The following is a 26,638-nucleotide window of genomic DNA, read 5'->3' as shown; positions in this document are numbered from 1 at the left end:
GGCAGAGAACAGATGTGTTCTTGGGTGGCCTCGGGCGCATGAATGCACAGGATGGGAGGCTGCCCACGTGGCCCTGCTGCCGGGAAGGACAGGGCCCCGCGGCGGGTCACAGCCGAGGAGCCCTGGCCACCGAGGTGTCAGGCCCTCGAGCAGCCCACCTGCTGCGCCTGCTCATGCCAGCGGCTGGGTCCCTCTCACCCCATCTGCCGTGGCTTCTGCTGCTCCATTGCAGCTAAGCCCTTTATGTGCTCCGTGAACCTGTACCGACCCTGAGAGAAGGCAGATCACTTAGGACACTTGACTGCAAGTGACAGAAATCCTAACCCAAGCTGGCTTAAGCAAAAAGGGAATTTATTGGCTTACACAGCTGTAATTCCCAGGAATTGGTTGGCTTCAGGTGCTGTTTGTCTCAGGGTTCAAACAATGTCACTAGGACTGGTTCTCTGCCTGAGCTTGGCGCTACAGTCCTCAGGGGAAGCTCATTTGCAGACAGGGTCTCTCCTCGGAAGTGCAGGACGGCTGCAGCAACCCCACGTCTCCCCATACTCATGTCCGGAAGGAAAGAAAGCTTTGCTAGGCCTGACAGATGCTAGCTTGCTCTGGGTCACTGGGGTGTGGGTGTGGGATGGGATATGCTGATTGGGGCCCTCCCCTGGGGCTTAGGGTGGGAGATCAGCCCTCTTCCCAAATCACACAAGCTGACAGTGGGCAGGGAGGTTCCCAGAGGAAACCCAGGATACCTTAACAAGGGGGACTGGTTCCTGGGTGACCAATAAAACAAGGCTCACTACAGCTGACAATATCACCCGCAATTCATAAATGAGACAAGGGCCACCAATAACACGTCCAAGGTCACAGCTCGTAAGTGGCCACATCAGAGCTGGGTCTCATGTCCGGCTGCCTCCAGAAGTTTTGCTGTCATTGCCCTACTCTGCTTTCTGTCCTCCGCTTCTCCCCCCACTACTGTCTTACACTGAAACTCCCTGAGAAATGACTGGCTGAACTGACCAGCTACTAATGTCCCTGGTTGCCTGGGCTGTGCAGTGGTGAGGTCTCAGGGCCGGTTCCCCACACATCTTAAGGGCTGTAATGGGAAGGCCTGACTAGGTCCAGAGCCAGAGTCTGATGCTAGCCCTGCTTCAGAATGGCCACTGCTACCTTCCCTCCCCGTTTTTCAGTTCTGTGTCCACCCAGGAAATTGCAAAGGACCTGGCTGTACCCTTCTGGGCACCAGGAGCCAGCAGGCACTTGGCACGTCGCAGGGTCAGTGAGCAGGAGGGGATCAGGTGACTGAGCCCAGGGTGGCAGGGAGGGGACCCAGCTTTAGCCACCACTGAGGTGGCAATCCCCAGCCTGCAGCCAGGGCCTATTACCAGTGGGGTCGGAAACTCACAAGGCTGGGGGCCAGGATGACTCCAGGAAGCTCATCCTGGACAGGTCCATCTAAGCCCTGGGGCTGAACCTAAAAGGCCTGAAGGCCACGGTGGGAGGGACTGATGATGGGGCTGTGGAGTGAACATCAGTCTGGTTTGAATCAAGTCCTATTAAGCAGGGACGTCCACGTGGGCCTCCCAGGGGCATCTGGCTCTGCAAAGTCAGTCCTGACTGCCTTTGATAAGTGGCTGTGATGAGGGTTGTTCCCACGCTCCAGCCAGACCCAAGAACCACACAGAGACCAGCGAGTACTATCACAATCGATAGATTTACCAACCTGGGGCCGCGACTGACTCTTTGCAAAGGGGGTGTGCGGGGTGGGTGGGGTAAGAGGCTGGGAAAATGACCACAAGGCCAAAGGAAAACAGGGACTTGTTGGGGGGGAAGGACGGACAACTATGTTGTCTTCCCTAGATCAATTTTCTTCTGGATGGCTCGAGCCGAGTGGTAGATGAGAGAGTCGATGAGTCCGGCCACTGGGGAGAGAGACGAGGGCTGGCACTGGCCCAGGTGGGCTCTTGGCTTGACCTCCGGGCCTTGTCACCTGACTGGCCAGGCCAGCATCCCCCCGCCTTGGCCCTTGAAGTGCCCCTCCTCCCTCAACCAAAACCTAGTGTGGGGAGTCAAGCTTTATACTCCCCACCAAGCCCTGAACCCCAGACAGACACCCTCGAGCTTCTAACCTGTGAACATGCCCCCGATGATAGCGCACACGCCTGTCAGGAAGTGTGTGAAGGACCTGGCAGAGGGGTGGGGGAGGGTCAGCAGGCACCCCGCTCCCTGCCGGCCCAGGCCCCTCCCTTTCCCTGCCCTCACCTGTGCTTCTCCGTCAGCTTCACCATCATGGGCGAGAGCTCGTACAGCACGAAGACTCCAGGAAGCCCCTGATCGCCCATCAGCCCATTGGCGACCTTCTCATGTCTGGTCACAGAGAACTGATTTGTCCTCAGCACCTGGGACGGGAGGGGAGCCTGGGCCAGGGCTGGGTCTATGACCTGGCTCCCAACCCTGCCGCCCCACCCCTGCTCCTACCCCTGGTGTTGCAGTGCCTTGACTGTGTGGAGAAGAAAACGAGGCCCCACGTTGGAAACAAACACTGCAAGGCCTGGGGACCACCTAGATGCCCTCTCCCAGCCTGACCATCCCAGCTTCCCCTCCAGTCACCAGCTCTTTACAGTTTCTCAATCCCAGCTACGTTTGGTGGACCCTCTCAATGGGGGTCCAGGGGCGAGAAGCAACTCTCCAAGGCTGTACCACAAGCTCCTGGCGAGGCTGGGCCTGACTTCCTCTCTGCTCAGTCCCTTGCACTCTACCAGTCTGCGGAGACGCTGCTCCACAGGCCACAGCAGAGACGGGAGGAAGGGGCATGGGAGGGTTGACCTTGCTAGCTCCTGGCTCAGGGCAGATAACGGGGGACAGTGAGGCAGACAGAGAGTGGACACGGGAGGAGTGGATGGAGGTACTTCGGGCAAGTAGGAAAAGCGCTTTGAAATCTGACAGCCTGGGGCCTGAGCTCTGGCTGTGAGGGCAAATCACCTACCCTCTCTGAGCCTCACCTTGTCACCCATCATATGGGGATAAGAGCAGGACTCCGCTTCCCAGCTTGAAGGAACTCAGGTGCCTGGCACCAAGAGGGTGCCCGGATGTCTGAGCTCCCTCAGACTCACCTCCCCATCTACCTTCATGTACACCGTGGGCACCACCTTCACAAAGTACTGGAACATCATGGAGGCTGCAGGGAGAAGAGGGCACTGGGCGTGGGTGCAGGCAGGGCTTGGGTAGCTGGGGGCTACCTCCCAGGCTGGTACCTTGGGGTGCAGTGACGTTGGTGTGGTCCAGGGGGTTCACAATGCCCGGGTAGTCCTCCCCGAATGACAGGTGCTGGATGTAGTGGGTCATGTTGATCTGCAAGCAACACCAGCTCCTGGGTCTTGGAGCACTCGAGGCCCCGAAAGGCCCCTCCCTCTCAAAGGCTCTTCAGACAGGAGCAGACAGGGGCACCTGGGTCTGGGGAGTGGGTGTGTAGAGATGGGCCAAGGGCTGGGCCCTGCCTAGGAGAACCTGCTTGAGACAGGCACCCCCACCCCACCTAGGAAGTCCTTCCTCAGGGTCTGGGGGCTCCTGGGGCTCCAGAGTTTGAGGCTCTGGCTGCACCCACCCATTAGCCAAGCACAGACTGGACATGGGCCCTGTGTGGCAGGTGCTGGCTTTGCCTGGAGGCGCCCCAGATCTCCCAGCTCCGGCGCCTGTCCTGCTCCTGTCTAGATCAAACAGCCATTAGAGGGATCTTTTAAAAAAGTACAAATCTGATTATGTCATAACCCTGCTTAAGGTAAGCCAACAGCCTCCCAACTGCTTGGGAGAAAGTCCAGACCCCCCGGCCGGCCTGCCAACCCTCCAGCCTCATCCTCATCCAACCACATGGCCCTGTTGTTCCTTAGAAGTGCCCCAACCCTCCTGACCTCACCCCAAGGCTCCCTCTTCCCGGATGCTCTTGTCCAAGCCCATCCCCTGTTTCCAGCCCACGCGGATCTCAGTTCAAAAGTCACCGCCAGTACCCTCGGACCGCACCCCCTGTCAGAACGTGGTTTATTTTTCTGTATCTGCTCCCCACCCCAGGATGCCTCTACAGAGAATGAAGGCAGCAGCATGCTTCCACCTCCACCCGCCCTCCATGGTTTCTACCTGGTACGTACATTGTCGAGGCCAAAGCTCTGCAGGTCATGGACTAGGAGAGAAGGGAGAAGATGTCAGCAGACGGAGCAGGCTCCCCACACCCTCGCCTGGGCCTCCTCACTCCTCCCTCTGGACTGTGACCCACCTGGCTCGTCCTCTACCCCTCATTCACTCACCAGTCTGGCCCTGCTTGAGGGCAGCCAGAGGGCCTGCCGCAGGCCTGCGTGAGAGTCCATGCCCTCCACAGGCTCCACTTCCTCCCTCACATACACAGGGAGCCCTTCACGGGCATCACTCCAGGCCTTTGCTCCCACCAAGGCCCTGCCTGCATCTCAGGAAAGAAAACCCACTGACTCAGGTTTAACGAGAGCCGATGGCCAATCACTGAACCCCAGAGTGAGGTGGGACCTGAGAATGTGGTCCAAGCTCTTTCCCTGCCTCCTCTGCCCTCACCCTCAACCCACCAAAGGAAATCTCACAGGCAACCTGCACCCTCTGTTCCAGAACAAGCTCTTCCTGCCCTCTAACCCTGATCCCTCCCTGCTACAAGGAACCCCACCTAAAAGATACATCCCACTGCTTTTTATAGTCACCGGGCAGCCATCCCATCCACACCTCCGCCCATCCTGGGAGGGCAGGCTGCCCCAGAAATGGGGGCTTGGCCTCCCTGGGAGGGCAGTGCCACTTACTCTCCACAGCATGTACTGCAGCATGGGGGAGGGAAGAAGAGAGAAGGGAGGAAGAGAAAAAAGATTCAGAGCTTCACAACAAGAACTACAAGAATTACAGACCAAGATATGTGGTAGAAGGGAAGACTGGATATTCCTGCCTCAGCAGCAGGGTCTGGACTCAGCTAACAAGCCTCCTCCTGGTCCCCTCCCCAAAGGAGCCCTTCCTTGGTCAGAGAAGAAGGCAAGGGGACTTGGGCGCAGAAGTATGGTGGCTTAGGAAGAACAAAAGACCTAGAGCCCAGAGTCACTTTCCTAGCTGTGTGACCTTGGGCAAATCACTTGTCCTCTCTGAGCCTTGGTGTTCCCCTCTGCACAGGGCTATCCTGAGGACCAGGCAGGATCTAGGATGGGAAAGTACTTGGTAAACTTTACAATCTTCCCCTTTTCTTCCCCAATCAACATAATGTCAGAAACTAGCTCCCAGGCCTTCAATTCAGCCTCTGGCCTCGGGCAACTGTAGTTCTGTGTTTCGAACATCCTTCTAGGATATGGAGTGCCTTTTGCCCTGGGCTCCCTGACTATGACAACAGCCCAGACAGAGAAGCAGAGACGCACCACCTGCAGGCCCTGCGCCCACAGCTCCACGCTGATCGTCTTCCTAATCCCAGTAAGACCACCCTTCCCCGGCCCCCTCCAGATCCACCTGCCTGCTCCTCTCCAACACTCAGCCTCATCCCCGACTGCCTTAAAGACCAGCAGGGCCATCTCCATCAGGCTTGTTACTCCTGCTGTCCTTCGTCACCGGGCAGCTCAGGACTGCCAGGTCATCTCTCATCCCCTGGACTCTTGTCACCATGTAGCTCTGTACATTCCCTTAGTATAATCCCGACTCCCATCCCTCCCAGACCCTTCCACGTGCCCTGTTACTCATCAGCAAAACCTCAACACCTTCAACCTCCAAACCTTCCCTCCACCTCGTGCTCTGGCGGCAGCCCAGCTCTCCCTTGAGAGCACTATTTCCCTTGCAGACCCCAAGCAGTGACTATTTCTCTCCCACACCCATCCTCCTCCTTGGCCTTAAGAGAGGTCCTCCTTGCTCTTTAATGCCATTTCCAGATCACTGTCCCTTGATCGTCCCTAAAAGTCTCCAGGTCTGCAGCTCCTGGAACACTCTACCACCTCCCATCCCCATCTGTTTGCTGGAGATCCACACAGAACTGCCCGTCAGTCCTCCCATGCCAGTTCTCAAGAGTTGTAGCCACTGTCACGCTCTCCCATACGGTGGTCCTGTCACAATTCCTGGTGATTTCAGCTGCCAACCTACCCAAACCTGTGTAGATCTGCCCTTCCTCCTGTTGTCAAGTTGGGGCTTTCTACACCTCTAAGGCACTACATTCTGTCTTCCTTTTCCTCCTCAAGGACTTCACTCCAGTAAATGTCTCTCTCATCTCCGGAGCATCGCTTCTGCTCTCTTCAGGAGGTAACTTCCGACAGCATATTAACACACTGCTACATCACACATCTTACAAAACCCCCCGTGACTCCACATTTCCCTCCAGCCACAGCCCACTCTCTCCCTTCCCTTTAGAACAAAGCCCACAAGCGCTGCCTCTGCTCACTGGCTCCACTCCTCTCCCATTCCCTCCTGAACCACTCAGTGGTGCTTCCTGGCACTTCACCTGAACTGCTCTGTTAAGGTCACAATGACCACTGCCACGTTATACACCCAATGGTCGTTGTACTTGATGTCCAGAAGCATCTGATATGGTTCTGGAAACACTTTCATCCCTTGGCTTTCAGGATGTCTGGTTCACACTCTCATCTCCTCGGTGTTTCTTAGCAGTTTCCTCTGCTGCTTCGTCCTGATGCCCTGTCCTCTAATGCTGGGGCCCGGCGCTTAGGCTCCTGAGCTCTCCTTTCTCCATCTACCCTCACCTCCACCCAGAAGGTGATTCATTCAGTCCCATGGTTTTAATACACGGATGACTCCAACATTTGTATCTCTAGGCCAGACCTCTCCCCTAAACTCCAAACTTGAATGGCCAACTTCTTACTTGACATCTGAGGTGTCTAAAAGGACACCCACATCCCACCGGTCCGAACATGTTGAAAGTGGCTTTATGCCCCCCACTCCAACCATCTAAACCTGTTCCTCTGAGTCATCCCCCATCATTAAATGGTAACTTCATCCTTCTCGCTACTCAAGTAGAAAACTTCGGAGTCATCTTGACTCCTCTTTCTCTCACCTTCGCATCCATCAGCAGCTCCACCTTCAAAATACCCGCAGTCACTTCTCATCACATCTACCACCACTCTGGCCCCGCCCCCATCACCTGGTGCCTGCACCGACTGCCGTTAACAGCCTCCTGATCAGCCTCTCTGCCTCTGTCCTCCTCCGCCACACCCCCCACCCGGGCCCGCCATCTTCTCCACAGAGCAGAGGGCTGACTGTCTTTTCAAAATTAAGTCAGATCACGTGCCTCTTCTTCAGAGCCCCACGACAGCCTTCCATCTCATGCAGAGCAGCAGCCCGAGTCCCTGCAGTGCCCTCCTGGCCCTGTTACCTCCCTCATCTTACTGCTAACCACGCAGCTCGGTTAACTGTGCTCCGGCCACCCTCACCTCCTCACTGTGCCTTGAGTTCACCAAGCACGTTCCTGCCTTAGGGATTTGCACTTGCTATTCTCTCTGCTTGAAACACCTCACCCCCGTCATCCACATGGCCGGTCCCTTCACTTTCTTCAGGTCTTCACTCAAATGTCATCCATCAGAGTCTTCCCCTGACCACCCGATATGGAATGGTACTCACACACCGTCTCACCCAACTTCTCGGCCCCATCATCCTTATCCTGCCTTTTTTGGGTTTGAGTTACCTAATAGCATCTGATATACATTTTACATACTTATTTATTGTCTGTTTCTTTACTAGAATGTTCTGAGGGCAGGGACTTTTTTTTTCATTAAAAAAAATTTTTTTTGGCTGCATTGGGTCTTCGTTGCTGTGTGTGGGCTTTCTCTAGTTGTGGTGAGCGGGGGCTACTCTTCATTGTGGTGCACAGGCTTCTCATTGCGGTGGCTTCTCCTGTTGCGCAGCACAGGCTCTAGGCACACAGGCTTCAGTAGTTGTGGCTCCCGGGCTCTAGAGCGCAGGCTCAGTATTTGTGGCACACGGGCTTAGTTGCTCTGCAGCATGTGGGATCTTCCTGGACCAGGGATCGAACCCGTGTCGCCTGCATTGGCAGGTGGATTCTTAACCACTGTGCCACCAGGGAAGTCCCAGGGACTTTGTTTTGATCACTGCTGTATCCTTAGCACCTAGACTGGCACATGGCACACAACAGGTGATTACTAAATATCTAGTGAATGTACGAATGAATAAATGAATGAGAATAAATCTCATTTATTCATCCTTGTGAACAACCCTGTAAGGTAGGCACTATTTCAGGCCCATTTTATAGAAGAAGAAATTGAGTAGGGCTCAATACGTACTAAATACGACACAGTGTGGGAGAGGCAGAACCTGGGTTCCAAACCAGCTCTGCTTCCCCCAAAGCCTCACACACAGGTCATCTGATACTGGGGGCTACCATTTAAATAAGTACCTACCACAAGCCAGGCTCTGTGCTATCATCTTTAACCTGCCCAAACAGCATAGGAGATGAGTACTATCAGCCCCACTTTAAAAAGGAGGAAACTGAAGCTCAAAAAGTTAAGGAAATTTCTCAAAGTTTCAGACAGCCTGTAAGGTCTAAAACTGAAATCTGAAGGCAGGCAGTCTGGCTCCTCAGCCTGTGCTCTTAACTGTTTACCAAACTGCTGCCCTGGGTTCAGGGTCTGCTCTGGGCCAAAGACAAAAGAGCAGGAGGCAGCCGAAGGGGCACTCAAACTCGCCAGGTGTCCAGGGGCTAAAGCTCCCAGCTGATGTCGGGTCACTTACCGTGCACGTGGGACTGCTGGAAGCTCTTCCCGGGGGCAAAGTGGAAGTTTCCCGCCACCTGTAGGGGAGATGCCCTCTCATTCTCCAGCCGTTTCCTCCCTTCCCTTTGTCCCCTCGATTCACAGTGGAGTGGGGCCAACCCACAGCCCAGCTGGCCCTGTCCCGCCTCGGCTCCTCCTGTACCTTGTTGACTTCCAAGAAGCCGTACACCTGGCAGCCTTCATTCTTCTGCTCCTGCATCTTCTGGCTGAAGCCCTCTCGCCGGCACTGCTCAATAGTGTCTGGGTTCTTGAAGGCCCAGCCTCGACGGCGATATGCCTCCCGCACATCCTCACAGGAGTTACAGCACCTGTAGGGGAGGAGGTGCAGGGGGAGAATGTCAAAGAGGCACAGAAACAGTGCCGGCACCTTGGGAAATAAAGTAGTTCTGCCCACTAATGAAGCCTCTGCCAGCCTCAGCCCTGACCATCCAGTGTTCTCAAAGTATGTTTCCTCAGTGGCAGCAGGACTGTTAAAAATACGTATTCCCATTTTCTTTGGGGTGATGAAAAGTTTTAGATCAGATTGTGGTGATGGCTGCACAATGCTATGAATGTAGTTAATACCACTGGATTGCACATATGAAAATGGTTAAAATGGTAAATTTTATGTCATATATATTTTACCTAAAAATTTTTTTAAAAATACATATTCCCAGGCCCTGCCCTAGACCTGGTGAATCAGCCTCTCACGGGTCAGGGCCTGAGAAACAAACCAGCAGTTACCATATATGGAAGGCTTAATTAATAACCTGTGCTGGGCCCTCCATCTCACTGCTTTACATACATATTCCTTATGTGACTCTTATGAGAAAGGTGCCATTATGGTCCCCCTTCACAAGAGAGGGTTACGTAGCTTGGCCCAAGGACCCATGGGTAGAACCCAGGCAGCTGGACTCCAGAGACTACCTCTGAACCAGAGCAAGGACCACTTCAACTTCGTCCCCAGCTCTGCAGCCCCCAGGTAGGGCCTGGCCACAGAGCCTCAGCCGCCTGCACCAGGATCAGGGACCAAGGCTGCAGCCTGTCCCGTCCGGTCTAAATTCTTGGCCTAAACCACAGAGTCCAACAAAGGCTGACAAAAAGCACCTGATGGAGGCCCAGCTCCCCACCCCCCACCCCGACCCCCGACCCTGGCTCACTTGATGTCTTCCGTCTCGGCACCATAGCAGCTCTCACAGCGATTAGGGTCCAGGGAATCAGGGTCAAACACCTTCATCTCAACTTTCCCGAGCTCTAAGGGGAGGGCAGAGGCAGGGGCATCAGCTGGGGGCAGGCACAGTGAAATCTATACCCCTAACCCTTGCATGGGCCCTTTGGGTTAATAAACATTATAACAGCTAATATTTACATCATGTTTACTATGTGTCAGGCACTAAGCATTTCTACACATATATTATTTCTTTTAATAACGGTAATAGAAATAAAACAATAACAGTGAATACTAAATATTAGCTGAGTACAGGTCGGTGTACTTTACATATATTGTCTCTTTTCAACCCCACAATGACTGTGAAGGTGGAGGTTATTATCCCCATAGTACTTGAGAAGGTGCTGAGGCTCAGAGATGAAAAGTGATTTCGCCCAATGCAACACAGTAAGTGGCAGATTTCAGCTCTAAATCCAAAGCGTAAGCCCTTAACCACGGCGCTTGTCCTCAGACTGCTCTCTCTGCACCTGGCTCCCTGCCTTTAACTACCTCAACATAACTGGTGATTTCAATATTCAATACCCTGATCTCCTGTCCTCCAATAATCTTTCTATTTTTGTCATCCAACCTCAGCCACGCATTTCCATACTCAGTTATTACCAGTTACCATAAACCTTCCAAAATTCAATTTCAAGTATCCCAATCTTCAATCTTATCCTCATTTTCCCACATCACTCTCTTTGGTACCCAGAATCTACCAATTCTTTGACACCACTGACACTATCACCCCTTCACATCGTCACTTCCCTCCGTGTTTAAATTTTATGGTCCGAATGAGGAATGAACAGTCTCTTCAAAAAATGGTGCCAGGAAAACTGGATATTCACATGTAAAAGATTGAAATTATACCCCTCTTTTATACCACTCACAAAAATTAACTCAAAATGGATTAAAGAATTAAATGTAAGACTTGATACCATAAAACTCCTAGAAGAAAACATAGGGAAAGAACTCCTTGATATTGGTCTTGGCAATGGTTTTTTGGACATGACACCAAAAGCAAAGGCAACAAAAGTAAAAATAAGTGCAACTACATCAAAGCAAATAGCTTCTGCACAGCAAAGAAACAATTAACAAAATGAAAAGACAACCTATGGAATGGGAGAAATATTTGCAAATGATATATCTGATAAGGGGTTAATATCTAAAACATGTAAGGAACTCATATAACTCAACAGCAAAAAAATAAATTTATTCAATTAAAAATGGGCAAAGGACTTGAATAGACATTTTTCAAAAGAAGACATACAGGTGGTCAACAGGAACATGAAAAGGTGCTTAACAACACTAATCATCAGAGAAATGCAAATGAAAACCACAAGATATCACCTCACATCTGTTAGAATATCTATTATTAGAAAAAACAAAAACAAAAATGAAGTAAGTATTGATGAGAAAGTGGAGAAAAGGGAACCCTTGTGCACTGTTGGTGCGAGTGTAAATTGGTACAGCCATTATGGAAAACAATATGGAAGTTCCCCAAAAAACTAAAAATAGAACTACCATTTGTTCCAGCACTCCCATTTCTGGGTATAGATACAAAAAAAGAAAAGAAATCAGTATCTTGAAGAGATATCTGTATTCCCATGTTTATTGCAGCATTATTCACAACAACCAAGACAAAAAACAACCTGTCTCTCAGCAGATGAATGGATAAGGAAAAAGTGGTTTGTTTGTGTGTGTGTGTATATATATATATGGTGTGTATATATATATATGGTGTGTATATATATAATGAATATTACATATATCATATATATTAGAATATTTTATATATATCATATACATATATTGGAATATTATTCAGTCATTAAAAAGAAGGAAATCCTACCATTTGCAACAACATGGATAAACCTTGTGGCCATTATATTAAGGGAAATAAGTCAGATAGAGAAAGACAAATGCTGTATGATCTCATTTATATGTAGAATCTAAAAAAAACAAATTCATAGAAACAGAGAGTAGACAGGTGGCTGCCAGGGGCTGGGGTATAGGGGAAATGGGTAAATGTTGGTCAAAGGGTACAGACTTTCACTTATAAGATGAATAAGTTCTAGGGATCTAATGTACAGCATGGTGACTATAGTTAACAATATTGTACTGTATACTTGAAAGTTGCTGAGAGTACATCTTTTTTTTTTTTTTTTTTGCGGTACGCGGGCCTCTCCCGCTGCGGAGCAGAGGCTCCGGACGCGCAGGCTCAGCGGCCATGGCTCACGGGCCCAGCCGCTCCGCGGCATGTGGGATCTTCCCAGACCGGGGCACGAACCCATGTCCCCTGCATCGGCAGGTGGACTCTCAACCACTGCACCACCAGGGAAGCCCCTGAGAGTACATCTTAAATGTTCTCACCACATACACAAAAAAGGTAACTGTGAGGTAGTGGATGTGTTAGCGAACCCTATTGTGGTAATCATCTTATAACAAATATGTATGTTAAATCATCATGTTGTATACCTTAAACTTACACGATGGTATATTTCAATTATATCTCTACAAGGCTGGAAAATAAATTCTCTGGTCCACTGCTGCAATTATTCTCTTGAACATAATCACAAGTCATTTGTTCCTCTCTCCCTTTGTCGTACAAGTCTAGCAAAACTCAAATCCTAGTTGAGTTCAACTCCCTGTGCCTACTTCTTTCCTGTGCCTCCCTTAAGACTGCCTGGCAATCCTACTTTCTTTCAATTATCAGTTCACTATCCCATTCCCCACGATGACTAATTTCTATCTTTTCCCCTTTCCTTGGGCTTCCAAAATCCCTTCCCCTTTCTCCACTCCTAGCTAATGACTTTGCTTTCAATTTCCACTAAAAAAAGAGAAGCAACAGAACCTCACTTAATCTCAACACCAAACCTACCAACCCGCATGCACTCTCTTCCAGCCTCCACCCTACTTCTCCGCTCTGTCTCACAGCAAGACTCCTGGAAGGGTCATCTATACTTGATGTCTCCACTTCCTTTTCTACTCTTTGGTTAGATTTTCATCCCCAACAGTATCAAAACTAATCCTTTCAGTCTCCAGTGACCTCCGTGTTGCCAACTGCAATGGTCAGAACAGCCAACCAAGTCACTCCTGAATTCCTGACCCATAGAAACTGAAAAAAAAATGTTTGTTAAGTCACTAACTTTGGGGGTTACTTGTTATGCAGTAGTGGATATATATTCCCCCACCTCTCCCACCTACACACACAAATCCTCTTCCTCCTTTCTGGTCATCAAGTCATTCATTTCCTCAGACCAAAGCCTTGGAATCAACCTTGACCCAACACCCAGTCCTACAGCCAATTCTATTGGTTTTACTGGTGCTCAACATATATTTGTTGAACAAATAAATGATAAAGCTCACCAACAGAGGAATCCCTAAGGTGTGAAAAATCATAGCTTTCAGGAAGGTTTTGTTATGGAGGAAAACTGACTTAATGGAGGCATTGGGAGGACACCCAGAGAGAAGAAAGGAAGCTAAAAGTGAACAGACACTCTGTACTAGGCATTGTACACATATTACTTCATTTGATCCTACAGTTCCACGTGGTGGGTACAACTGTTTATCACCACTTAATAGCTGAGGTCACAGACAGCAAGAGACGAAGCTACATCCGAACGCAGGCAATCTAACCCAAGAACAAACTCAACCTTAAGCCATCCTTCATTCCAAGAGGGAAGAGCATTCAGGGCTGAAGTCTGTCTATGGGACAGGGAAGCAACACTCAGAGAAGCGTGGGTCCACCTAGAGGAGTTCTGCCAAGGCAACAGCACATAGGATCCATCCTCAAACTTCTGTTACTCAGACCACAACAGGCAGGGATTGGGGACCTCTGAGAATGACAGCCCTGAAGAGTACTCTTCTCAATACTAGGCTAGAAAACTGGATTTCAGCCCACTCTGATTCTTAATAGCTGGGGGACCCTAGGCAAGCCACTTGACTTCTCTGGGTCCTAGATGTTTCATTTGTCACTGGGCCGGTCACAGCCCACTTGCCAGAAGGTAGTGCTTGGGCTTGTCCAGCTCTGGGATTTGAGATCTGGTCTCTTCCCCCCAGTTACCATGACGTTCCGCCTCTGAGCTCACGGGAAAGCCATCCTTATCTAGCCGTTTTTTGAACAGGTTGTGTTCCACATCCAGCTGCTGCTCCCCAGCCACATCCATGGCATCAATGCTCAGATCTGGAAGCAGGAAATCAGGGTAAGGTACTGGGAACCTAAGGGGAAGGGAATCTGGGTTTTGGAGGGTAATGGGGATGCTGGGCTTGTCTTGGGGCAGCAGTGGATTAGGGGAAGGAGGTTGTCCTGGAGTCCTGTCCAGAACCTAAGGCTGGAGGTGTGAACCTGGAAGCCCACCTGAGAACCCTGGGACTTGCAACTCCCACCCATGGTGAGGTACTCACAGGCACACGGCATGTGTGGAAAAAGCACATTGATGTTGATCTTCAGTTTATCTCCCCGTGACTTGTCCACGTAGAGTTCAGGATGCACCTGGGGCAGGACGACCTCAGTAAGATTTGGCCCCAAGCCTCTTTTTCCCCATTCCCATCCCCTAAAGCGCCTACCTCTAGAACGCCAAGCCCCGCCCACGTACTAGGCCCCGCCCCTTACCTCAGTGGTGAGGTAATACTGCAGCTCGGACAGGAACAGTAGCAGCATGAGAAGGCCACTGACAATGGTCACTGCGGGCAGGGAGCGAGGGTCAGGAGGGCCTCTGTTCCTCTTCCTCAGCCCCTGGCAGGCCGGGCAGGTTCCAGGCGCCCCAGCCAACCTCTAGGACACCCCACTCCCCGCCACCCCGACCCCGCCACGGCCTACCCGTGGCGCCCCCGCAGGTCTTGACCCGGAAGTCCTCCAGAGTCTTGGGGTAGGCATCGAACTGCTTCAGCTTCCCCAGCGCCTCCATGGGGACCAGCCGGAAAGAGGACGCCAACCTGCCCGCCCGCCTGCCCGCCCCTGCAGCCTCCCGCTTCCGGCCGAGCTTGAGCCACGCCCCCTCTCTGCACGCAGGCGCAGCAATGCGTACGTTCGGCCCCACCCTTCGCCCTCGTTCTCACGCAGGCCGCCCCGCCCATCCGTGCTGTCGGCACTACTGTCCAGCGGCTAAAGAGGGCTCCAGCGGTAAGGGAGCGAGGGAAGGCGGGGTGGGAGGTAGGTCTTCTGCGGAACAGGGTTCCCGGAGGAGGACTCCGCCGGGTAGACACAGTAATAGCAGCATTCGCTTGCCTTGCGCCAGGAACTGCGCCTCGAGTTTCACATGAGACTCTTGGAACTTGGAAGCTCCTAGAACAGTGGTTTTCAGTCTCCCCAAGCGGCAGCCCCATTATCACCTGGAATTGGTTAGAAATGCAAGTTATCGTGCCCCGACACAAACCTGATGAATCAGAAACTCTAGGAATGGCTCCCAGGTGATTCCCTGCAGTTACAGCTTGAGAATCACCTCTGTAAAGTAGGTGTGACTTTTTTTTTTTTTTTTTTTGCGGTACGCAGGCCTCTCGCTGTTGTGGTCTCTCCCGTTGCGGAGCACAGGCTCCGGACGCGCAGGCCCAGCGGCCATGGCTCACAGGCCCAGCCGCTCTGCGGCATGTGGGATCTTCCCGGACCGGGGCACGAACCCGTGACCCCTGCATCGGCAGTCGGACTCTCAACCACTGCGCCACCAGGGAAGCCCAGGTGTGACTTTTATATCCATTTTCTGAAGGAGAAACTGTGGCCTGGAGATCACAGGAATTAATGGCAGGGCCTGATTCCAACCCATTTTTTCTGGACCTCAAAGTACTCTAGGAGCCAGGGCCTCTGGGGTTGATTTTACCGAAACAGCCTGAGCACGGTAAAATGGCCTGAACTGTCCCATGACCATATTGTACTTGCCTTATAATCATTGTCAAAGTATTGGGTTGGCCAAAAACTTTTTGGCCAACCCCATAGCTAGGGGTGGGGGTCTTCTTTGGGTATAGGATATTGATGCCTACATAGAGAGGAGATGACAGCCAGATGAGGCCTCAATAAAAAGATGAGTCCCGACAGAGCTAGACCCATAGGAAAAGGTTAGTCTGGAAAAAAATTCTCCACTTGTATAGGAAGAAAAAGAGAAGGCTTGAGATTGTCTCAACCTGTGTCCTGGATAGGAACACAAGAGCACAGAAAAATTAAACATTGCCGTGACATCATAATCACAGGCCTGTCCTCACATTTGAGGTTTGGATTTATATTCTCTTCTTAGTCTGAAAGCTCCAAAGCAGAGAAATTAGCATAAAATTGAGGATACCTGGCAGATGCAAACATGAAACTGCTGTGAGGGAACACACACAATTTAAGCCACATAGCATTCTCAAGGATAAAACCCTGCTAAAAATGAGCACCTGATCTAACGTTACAAACATATGAGGACACAATCCAGCATGATCAAGATTCACAGACAACATCATCAGCATGATTAGATGCTTATCAACTTGAGATCATAGAACTTTCAGATAAAAACTATAAAGCAGTAAGTTTATAGTGATTAAAGATATTTAAGAAACAATAAAAATGTAATGAAGAAGGAATACTTGAAAATAAATTTAAAATAATTTCTAGAAATGAAAAATATAGTAATTTAAGTTCAAAAATCAGTGAGTTAAGCTGCCAATTAGACAAAATTAAAGAGAGAAATATGGAACTGAAAGAGTTGGAAAAATTACCCAGCATGTAGTATAGAAAAATAAGATCATAGATATAAAAGTTTCAGAATGAAGAAATCCAACATATGACTAATAGGAGTTCTAGTAGGAGCAAGTAGTGAGAATGAGGGAGAGGCAATATTGGAAAGATATGACTGAGAATTAGCCAGAATTGATGAAAGGCATGAGTTTTCATATTCAAGAAGCCTGAATCTATTCAAATGGAACAAATAAGCTTATATTCACACCTAGACACCAGAACACCAAAAACAGAGAATATGTTAACATCTGAAAAAAAATGGATAGTGGCTACATGAATGTCATTATGTTCATTATATAATGAATATAATGTCATATTCATAACTCTAGTGCTGTTAATTATATTGTTCACTACAGTGTCCTTGAAATATTTTATAATAATAGAAGAGAAAAATTAACAGTGGTTTGAGAGCATATTGGTTAAGGGATGGGGCTTCCAGAATGACTGAGAAGCCCAGCAAATCCTCTCTTTAAAAAAACAATGATGGGGGCTTCCCTGGTGGTGCAGTGGTTGAGAATCTGCCTGCCAAAGCAGGGGACATGGGTTCAAGCCCTGGTCTGGGAAGATCCCACATGCCGCGGAGCAACTGGGCCCGTGAGCCACAGTTACTGAGCCTGCACGTCTGGAGCCTGTGCTCCGCAACAAGAGAGGCCGCGATAGTGAGAGGCCCGTGCACCGCTATGAAGAGTGGCCCCCGCTTGCCACAACTAGAGAAAGCCCTCACACAGAAACGAAGACCCAACACAGCCATAAATAAATAAATTTTTAAAAAAAGATCTTTAAAAAAAAAACAATGATGAAACTATACAAAAGTGCCATAGCAATCACCTTAGGACTCTGGAAATTGACCAAAGGCATACAGCAAGTTGAGAAGCATTTATCTGAGAGAACCTATCAAAGCTCAGTAAGAACAATGGGATTTCATGGCATTTTAGGCAGTGACTGCTCCCATCTTCCCCACTCCAGTTCTGTGGTGACAGTCCTACCAGAGTGGTGACGTTTGTGAGCACTAGGAGATTTGCCCTTGGAAGGGGCCGATTTGATTTGGAGCAGAGCTTGGAAAACCCTTGCCTGTGGGTGTTGTTGAAAATAATAGCAATCTAGTGGCAAGCAGTCAAGGAAAGCCAACCCTGCAGCTATCCTGAGGTCATGATACTGGTTGGAACAAGCAACAGACCAGTAAGCCAGCCAGAAATTTAACAGAGAAATCTGGGAACAAGATAGCCATAGTGGGTCTTAATAAGCTTTCATGCATCCCTGGTGGTCGGGAAGGCTGCCCACTTGCATAAGCCTATACACATGCTCAGGAGAGATTGGAGAGTGTCCTAGATATCTAGTCATCCCTGGCTGAATGTGAGGCCCCGAGCGTGCAGAAAGCAAAAGGGGGGTGAATTTGTAAACTGCCTGAATTGTCAATGTGTTCTCCAAACCACATGGAGATCCACTGGTAAAGGGCCGAAGACTTATAAGCTCAAGTTGTTTAATTAAGCATAACCTACAACCAGTCATTGGCTCGACCACTAAACTATGTTGAACCTAGGTAACCCCTAACCCCTCCTGATCCTGGGTTAGGCAAATCATATGATACAAAGGCACGATCCACATAATAAATTGGACTCCACCAAGATTAAAGTTTCTGCACTTCAAATGATACCATTAAGAATTTGAAAATTCACCACCAAGGAAGTCCCTTACTCAGACTTTTTGGTGAATTTTTTTTAATCTATAAAATACCCAGTGCAGATTTTCACTAGTTATGATAACTGTTTTACTGTTCTCCTCCTATGGAAGAAAACATTTTGATTTAAAAGTAAAATTGCATGATTTCTGACCCTCCTTGTCTTCTGAAACCTTAAAAACAACTCAAAATTTTTCATTTTGTTTTTTAACATATTCCACAGGCCAAGATTGAATTAAGGGAGTGACACTGGAGATGAAGAAGGTGGTTTGGAGATAGAAACAAATAGATTAAAAATGATTGGGAGGGCTTCCGTGGTGCCGCAGTGGTTAAGAATCCGCCTGAGAATGCAGGGGACACGGGTTTGAGCCCTGGTCCGGGAAGATCCCACATGCCACAGAGCAACTAAGCCTGTGCGCCACAACTACTGAGCCTGTGCTCTAGAGCCCGTGCTCCGCAATAAGAGAAGCCACCGCAATGAGAAGCCCGCACACCGCAAGGAAGAATAGCCCCGCTCACCGCACTGAAGACCCAATGCAGCCAAAAATAAATAAATAAAATAAATTTTAAAAAATGATTTGGAAATCATAGGAGAGGGAGGAGTCAAGGATAGCGCATGGGTTTCTGGCTTCTGCAACAGGCTGAATGGAGGAACATCTGTTGAGATAGAGAAGTCTTGGGAAGGGGTTGGTTTAAAGGGAGCATCATGAGTTCTGTCTCCGACTTCTCAGGGTGACAGGTCTCTGAGACATCTAAGCTGAGGTGCGACAGGCTGCTGGGTATGGGGTCTAGAGAAGAGAAGAGAGGCCTGAGCCGAAGATACATTATTGGAGAGGGGGCTTCACACATAAACAGTATCTACGGTTCCCTCTCCGCTCTGTTCCTGTTTCCTGTAAATATTTATTACATGATTCTCAGTCTTAGGGATTCGGAGGTAAAGAAGACAGTCAAGGTCAGTCTCTATCCGCGTGCATCTTGCACTCAGTGCAGGCAGCTTGTGTGTAACAGACAGGCTAGGGTGGTGACTTTGTGCCTAAAGGAGGGAGGTCACAATGTGTACTTTGTGATGAGAGCCATGATATACCCAGTGGCACTGAGGACCCCACTGAGAGCTCAGCCTTCCTCCTGCAGGGAGGATAGGGCACACACCATATGTTATCTCTCTGCTCTCACACCTCCCATCCCAGGCCCAGCCAGAGTCCCCTTTGGAGGGGAGCAAATGGATAGGGAAGTGGGAGATGAGGGGTTGGGAGGAGGTGTGGTATGGAGGGCTGGGGAGCCGTGGAAGCCAACAAGACAGAGGGTTGGGGAGCTATCTGTGGCCTCAGTTCCTCACCCCTCCCAGTCCCAGGTAGAGGAGCCAGTCAGCTGCCTGCCACTGGAGCCTTTGCCTGGGCCAGACATGAAGTGCTGCTGGCAGATTTTTGTCCTGTGCATCTCCTTGATGCTCATCTTGTGGCTGATGGCCCCCTGCCTGGATCTGAAGCCGGAATCGGCACCCCACGAAAAATGGATGAAGGTGGTACCATGGTGTTGCAGCTGCCCTCCCTTCAAGTTCAGGAAATATGGCTGCCCATCCGGGACCCTCAACGACTCTGTCTGCCACCACATGGCCGGAGGGAACTGGTTTGATGTAGGTTACGAGAAGACGATGGGGCACCTCATGGGAGCAGCAGAGCCCACCACCCCTGACGCTGTGCTCTCGTGGTCGGTCAGTGGTCAACACTGGGCCAGCCCATCCCGTCCTTCCCAGGCCCAGCCCACCTCCCACTTCCTGGCCCAAATTCCTGCCCTCGGCCCTGGCTTCGTGTGCCTCCTATCTTCACAGCCTCAACCCCTGACTTCCGGATGGAGGTCTCACCCACCTAGCTCTGCTTTCCTTCCACCGGGGGCCCATACCTGGATCTCAACCCCCAATCTCCTCCCTCCGGCTGTTTTCAGGGCATGAACTCAGCAAGCGAGCTGGGCAGAGTGTGGGAGAAGCTGTTCAAGGTGATTCCCAGGACCTTGGTGAGCCATTTTGATCTCTTCTGTGGAACTTGTGCATCGGTGGGGAACTCGAAGATCCTGTGGGCCGCCAGCCTCGGCAAGAGTGCCAACCACACCGCGGTCTCCAGGTGGGCACTGAGGAGGGGGCAGGGGACTGGACGTCCAGGCCTGCCCCCAGAGTTTTGTCAGTTTCTGCTTCCCTTCCCAGGATGAACCAGGTCCCTATTCAGGGCTTCGAGATGCTGGGGAACCAAACCACAGGACAGTCCGTCTCCCTCCGGAATGACAGGGACCAGGGTTCTTGGAGGCAGCTGGATCTGCTGCTCCTGAGGCTCTTTGTTCTGGCATGGACTTCAGATGCTCTGAGTGAAGAGGTGATGGTCTGGGAACCCAGACATTCTCAGTATGGGGGGTAAGGAGAGGTCACTGCAGGGGATGACAGAGGGGGCTCCAGGGAGACCCTCTGCTGGCTTATTGAGAGCACCTGCAGGACCTTTGCAGGTCTCAGGGGCTGCTGAAACTCCCCCACCTCCTACTTCTTCCTTAGATTTTGGAAGATGGTCCAGTTCCCTAGTAGAATGGAAGATAGAAAAGACCAGGTAAGGGGATGAGAGGCAGGAAGATGTAGCTTCGGGCTGCTGTGGGAAGGGCCCCAGGTTGGCCCTCTCCCCCTTCTTCCCCAGGTCCTGGTGATCAGCCCCACTTTCATCAGGTACACCCAGGGCAACAGGCTGGATAAAAGGGTCAGTATCCATCCCAGGGGCTCGTGGCTCTGTTCTGTGCCTTGCACACCTGTGACCCAGTTAAAGATTCTTGTCCTTTCCTCACTTAAAACTTTTCCCTGTTATGCCTTCAACATAGAGTTTAAAAGCTCCTGTCGGGCTTCCCTGGTGGCGCAGTGGTTGAGAATCTGCCTGCCAATGCAGGGGACACGGGTTCGAGCCCTGGTCTGGGAAGATCCCACATGCCGCAGAGCAACTAGGCCCGTGAGCCACAACTACTGAGCCTGTGCGTCTGGAGCCTGTGCTCCGCAATGGGAGAGGCCACAATAGTGAGAGGCCCGCGCACCGCTATGAAGAGTGGCCCCCACTTGCCACAACTAGAGAAAGCCCTCACACAGAAATGAAGACCCAACACAGCAAAAATAAATTAATTAATTAATGTCAGATGCAGGCTTGTGACATCCTCTGTCACATAGGGGAGGACAGAAGTCAGGCACCAGCAGACAAGCAAAGCTTTCACTTTGGCACTGGTGAGTGCAGTAGGTGCAATTCTAAGACGGCCTCTAGGATCGCCATCCCCTGCTGAATACACACCTTCCTCCAATGATTCAATCACACTAATTTAAGTGCTACTTTAAAAAAAAAAAAAAGCTCCTGTCTGGCTTCCAAGACCTGGCATGGTCTGACCCCTCCCCCCCTCCCCTCCTCTGTCCTAGGCTCACACCATGGGCTTCTCAGTGTTCCCCAAACACACCATCTGCTTCATGCCTTTTCAGACGCTGTTCCCTCTGCCTGGTATGCCCTCTTCTTGTCTCCCTAGGGAATCCTCTCTCTTCCTCCAATATGATGAGAATCAGCTAGCTGGTGCTGTCTTTTCTGGGCTCCGGGGTCCCTCTGTGTGTTCAGTGTCTGTCTCCTCTGGGGAAGGTGAGCTCCGTTCTCCTCCCAGCTCCAGGAGGCAGCCTGTCACCCTCGATGTTGAATGAGGGGAGGTGGGATGAGGACAGGATTCAGCCTGCTGACACACATCCCTCTCTCATCCACCAGGATGCCCACTTTGGATTTGGAGCAGAAAAGCAAGGAAGGTGGCCCCGTTACTGGGAGGATGTTAACCAGACCAATGGAGATTCTGTCCATACACAGCACAGAAGCAGAAATGGAAGTCAGCTAGAGTGGACAAGCTCACCGTTCACACGGGACACCCTGCTGGGTAACACAAGTCCTCGTCCTTTGGGCCTGAATGCAGGGGAGTCTTGGGGTTGCAGCAGCAGGAGCAGCAGGGCTCTGGGGACGTTCAGGGGTAAAGGGCAAGAGGAAATTGTATAGCAATCAGTCTGGTACTGAATAAAGTTCTGGCCTCATTCTTTTACCTGTGAAGACAGTGCCAGGTGAGGAAGGGCCAGACTTGACTTCCATGGCTCAGGGGGAATATTTACACTCATTTCTCTGCCTGGTCCCCCAGATCATGCAGGTGGTGTAAATTTAGAGCCAACCCTGTGCAAAGTGCAGGCCCAGACTGAGTCTTGGGGGAAGCACTTTTCCCATTGGACAAAAGAGATAAACCTCCTTATTTCACCCTATGCTGGCGGGTGAATTTTTTTCTAGCCCAGCTTTTCGCTGAAGGTTCAGCTCTTTGAGGTTTCCAGGGCTTTGTAGGGGCCTCCGTTCCAATTCTCTGCCTCCCCTGGGATCAAGGTCCTCTGCCCACATGAGCATTAAACTCCTAAATTCCTGGGTAGCCTCTTAGGCAGCTCAAGCGCTCCCCATGCTGTTTTTCAGTTCTCTTTTCATTTCTGGCATCTGGGGACTTCCTGTTTTCTTTTTAATTAATTAATTTTTAAATTTATTTTTATTTTTGGCTGCGTTGGGTCCTCTTTGCTGCACGCGGTCTTTCTCTAGTTGCGGGGAGCGGCGGCTACCCTTCATTGCGGTGCTCAGGCTTCTCATCGTGGTGGCTTCTCTTGTTGTGGAGCACGGGCTCTAGGCGCGCGGGCTTCAGTAGTTGTGGCACGCAGGCTTCAGTAGTTGTGGCTCACAGGCTCTAGAGCGCAGGTTCATTAGTTGTGGCGCATGGGCTTAGTTGCTCCGCGGCATGTGGGATCTTCCCAGACCAGGGTTTGAACCCGTGTCCCCTGCATTGGCAGGCAGATTCTTAACCACTGTGCCACTAGGGAAGCCCCACTTCCTGTTTTCTTTTACCTCTGCTCTGCATATAAAATAATTTTTATTAATATATATATATGCTTGCAAAATTACCAATTAACTCAGGAAAGATACACAAGACATTAGAAATGGTAATTGCCTCTGGGGAAGAGACTGGGTAGGTGGGGAACAGATTCTTTCTTTTCACTTACTTTTTAATACCTTTTGGACTATGTACCACAGACCCCTATTATACATTCAAAAATAGGTACAATTTAAAAATTTTAATACTTTAAAATTTTTAATTTGACCAGCAGTCTGGATTTTTGTTGTAAGAGAGTTTTCAGGTTATCTTTTAATTTATTATTTTGCTAAATCTGGAGCCAAAACTAAGTCTTCACAGATCTCCTGCACTTCCATGAACTGGGTGAGTATGTGATAAGGCCAGTGAGTTCCATGGGCAGCAGCTCAGTGCATCATTCCTGTGGGAAAACAGTTTGGCAGTTCATCAGAAAGTTAAACATAGAATTACGATGTGAGCCAGCAATTCCACTCTTAGGTAGATACCCAAGGGAAATGAAAACATATGTCCACATGGAAACTTGAACACAAATGTCTATAGCAGTATTATTCACAATAGCCAAAAGGTGAAAACAACCCAAATGAATGGACAAACTATGGCGTGTCCATACAATGGAATATTATTCGACCATTAAAAGGGACAAAGTATTAATACATGCTACAACTTGGAAGAACCTCAAAAACATGCTAAGCGAAAGAAGATGAAACAGGAGGGAAGGGGGCAGGGCACAACCTTTAAAAGAATGACTCAGCCGTTGAGGATATGACATAAACTGGTTAGAACAAACTAGGTCCAAGGTGGTGGAAAATTCAACTTCCAATGGACCTTGAGCCTCATTATACGCTCGTTGTGATACATCAGCATATGCTAAATGACACACCCACCAGCATCAGGACAGTTCTGAGGGCAGCCTTAAGAGGCCAAAATGAGTGGCCGCAGATTGCGAGGAGCATGTGGACGCTTGGGCGCCGAGCGGCTGCCAGCCTCTTGCCCTGCTTGGCGCCCCCGGGCTCTGCCCAGGCCCGCGCCGTGGCCCCGCGGCCAACGAAGGACCCCCAGCTCTACAGCTGCCGGGGCCTGCGCACCGGGACCGCCACAGCCAGCACACCCAGCCAGCCCAGTCTGAGCCTCTGCTGCCTCAACCAGATCCTGAATGTCAAAGAGCAGTGTGTCTGTTGGATGGATTTGAGGACAACAGGAACTTTGGGTGACGCTGGCCCTCTGGACGATACCACCTATGAAAGACTGGCCGAGGAGACGCTGGACTCCTTAGCAGAGCTCTTTGAAGAGCTTGCAGACAAACCTTACACATTTGAAGGCTATGAGGTCTCCTTTGGGAGTGGTGTTTTAACAATTAAACTGGGTGGAGATCTAGGAACGTACGTGATCAACAAGCAGACCCCAAACAAGCAAATCTAGTTATCTTCACCATCCAGCGGCCCCAAGCATTACGACTGGACTGGGAGAAACTGGGTGTACTCCCACGACGGTGTGTCCCTCCACGAGCTGCTGGCCACAGAGCTGACCCAAGCCTTAAAAACCAAACTGGACTTATCTTCTCTGGCCTACTCTGGAAAAGGCACTTGCTGCCCAGCCTAATGCTAAAGACAGTGAAAGCTCTAAAGCCAAGACCCCAGCTTCCTTCTGCAGCTGAATGGCTAGTCTTCTCCATTCCTGCTTTTGAGGACAGTTGCAGTATGTGTAACGGCTCTGTGAAAAGACCGTGTCGCCTCCTGCCCTGCCCCTGAGTTCAGATTTTTAATTTCCGTAGGTTTCTTTTGATTTATTGTCTGATTTCCTCCCTCACGTTATAGCCCGTATCTTTCATGTCTGTATGCCCATACCTTTAATATATAACCTCACAACAGAGAAAAAGAAGAAGGACAAATTCCAGGAGGAGAAATGAATTGGCTTCACCATTCATTCTCTGAAAGACTTACTACAAAAGCTGCATGAAGAGTGGCTGGCCAACCTTGCCATCCTGTCTCAAAATGAGACTCATTAAAGGAAAGCCTAAAACATTCCTACTCCTCTTGAAAGTGTAAACACTTCTAAGCCCTTTAGTATTGAAGCACCAGTGGCAACTCGGGAATTCTGAAACCGAAGACCATTTTCTCTTTGTGCTTTGTGACTGCCAGGGTGTGGCCCGCATGGGGTGACACAGGGAGATGTGGTGCCGTGTCTTCCATATGTGCATATATATGTACACACACATTTACATGTGTGTGTACATATATATTTTTTAAATTTAAGGGTCAGTATAGAATAAGCTATTGCAACACTTGTCTGAGGATGCAGAAAATCTCCCAAAAGCCACCTCTGTAAGCTCATGGATATAGTACAATAAATGAGGCCATGGAGCTGAGGAGGTGCTTGGTAAACTGTGAAAGGCCACATAAATGAAAAGATGGTGGTTAGTGAAAGGAACCCTGGTCTTACAATTGGCCCAGCTCAAAAGTAGTTGTCTGTCTCTGGGCAACTTTCTTGAACTCCCTGGACCTCTGTTTCCCCGTGTTAACAGAGAGGGTTAAACTGGATAGAATATAGTCGATTCCCAATTTAGACATTTAGTGGTCCTGTCAGGCAACTTAACAGGCCAGCTTTAATTCCCTCTAGTAGAGGAGATGACAGTGAACAGGTTTTTTTTTTTTTGGCTGTACGCGGGCCTCTCACTGTTGTGGCCTCTCCCGTTGCGGAGCACAGGCTCCGGACGCACAGGCTCAGTGGCCATGGCTCACGGGCCCAGCTGCTCCGCGGCATGTGGGATCCTCCCGGACTGGGGCACGAACCCGTGTCCCCTGCATCGGCAGGCGGACTCTCAACCACTGCGCCACCAGGGAAGCCCTGAACAGTTTCTTTTAAGCTACAGAGTAAGTATATGGTTTTGGGTTTTGTTCTACTTGAATTTCAGTTGAATTCATGTTCAAATAATCATCTTTTATTGTGCAATTACTGTGCTAAGCCTGGGCTGTAGGCTGAATGTTAAGGTGTTGATCCTAACCCCCAATCACAGCCCTTATAAATGAGATTAGTGCCCTTATAAGAGAGACCCCAGAGAGCTCCCTCATCCCTTTCACCATGTGAGGACACAGCGAGAAGACAGCTGTCTATGAACCAGGAAGCAGGCCTTCACCAGACACCCAGTCTGCTGGGGCCTTGATCTTGGACTTCCAGCCTCCAGAACTATGAGAAATAAATTTCTATATATAAGCCAAAAAAAAAAAAAAAAGAAGCCAAAATAGAAATTTTGGTGGCCTAAATCCTGGAAATCCCGGACCCTTCCCCAAATAGTTTTAATAATCTTCCCAGTTGTTAGCCTATGAAATTACCCAGCCCATAAACACTAACCACCCCATATTTCAGGGCCGATCTCA

General features: G+C 50.0%; 1 protein-coding gene and 2 pseudogenes across 3 annotated transcripts in view; 2 read left to right on the top strand and 1 right to left on the bottom strand.

Annotated features, from left to right (window-relative positions):
- Positions 1-273, top strand: part of LOC309973537 (fer-1-like protein 4) — a 45,753-nt pseudogene extending 45,480 nt beyond the window's left edge. Inside the window, exon 42 of the transcript in view lies at positions 181-273. The product of the transcript in view is annotated as a fer-1-like protein 4 (transcript). The remainder of the gene's footprint in view (positions 1-180) is intronic.
- A 1,439-nt stretch (positions 274-1,712) lies between these two features.
- Positions 1,713-14,899, bottom strand: ERGIC3 (ERGIC and golgi 3). The gene is made up of 13 exons (XM_082857643.1): positions 14,768-14,899; positions 14,561-14,631; positions 14,353-14,440; positions 14,012-14,131; positions 9,899-9,992; positions 8,902-9,067; positions 8,719-8,776; positions 4,131-4,162; positions 3,243-3,339; positions 3,102-3,166; positions 2,251-2,387; positions 2,118-2,173; positions 1,713-1,910 (listed from the first exon to the last, which is right to left on the bottom strand). The coding sequence occupies exons 1-13, from the start codon at positions 14,853-14,855 to the stop codon at positions 1,831-1,833; spliced, it is 1,152 nt and encodes a 383-aa protein (XP_082713769.1). The 5' UTR covers positions 14,856-14,899; the 3' UTR covers positions 1,713-1,830.
- A 9,184-nt stretch (positions 14,900-24,083) lies between these two features.
- On the top strand, positions 24,084-24,863 carry LOC309973841 (frataxin, mitochondrial-like; annotated as a pseudogene). The gene has a single exon. The product of its transcript is annotated as a frataxin, mitochondrial-like (transcript).
- Positions 24,864-26,638: the final 1,775 nt, after the last annotated feature.

This window comes from Leucopleurus acutus (genome assembly GCF_964270905.1).
Source record: "Leucopleurus acutus genome assembly, chromosome: 16".
NCBI lineage: Eukaryota > Metazoa > Chordata > Mammalia > Artiodactyla > Delphinidae > Leucopleurus > Leucopleurus acutus.
The sequence above is the reverse complement of the archived record's forward strand: the minus strand, read 5'-3'. Positions and strand labels throughout refer to the sequence as shown.

Coding starts and splice junctions, on each gene's coding strand:
- ERGIC3 (XM_082857643.1), bottom strand. CDS start 14,855: ATGGAGGCGCTGGGGAAGCTGAAGCAGTTCGATGCCTACCCCAAGACT. Junction 3,167..3,242: donor CAACGTCACTGCACCCCAAG/GTACCAGCCTGG, acceptor TTCTCCCTGCAG/CCTCCATGATGTTCCAGTAC. Junction 2,388..3,101: donor ACATGAAGGTAGATGGGGAG/GTGAGTCTGAGG, acceptor CTCCCGTCCCAG/GTGCTGAGGACAAATCAGTT.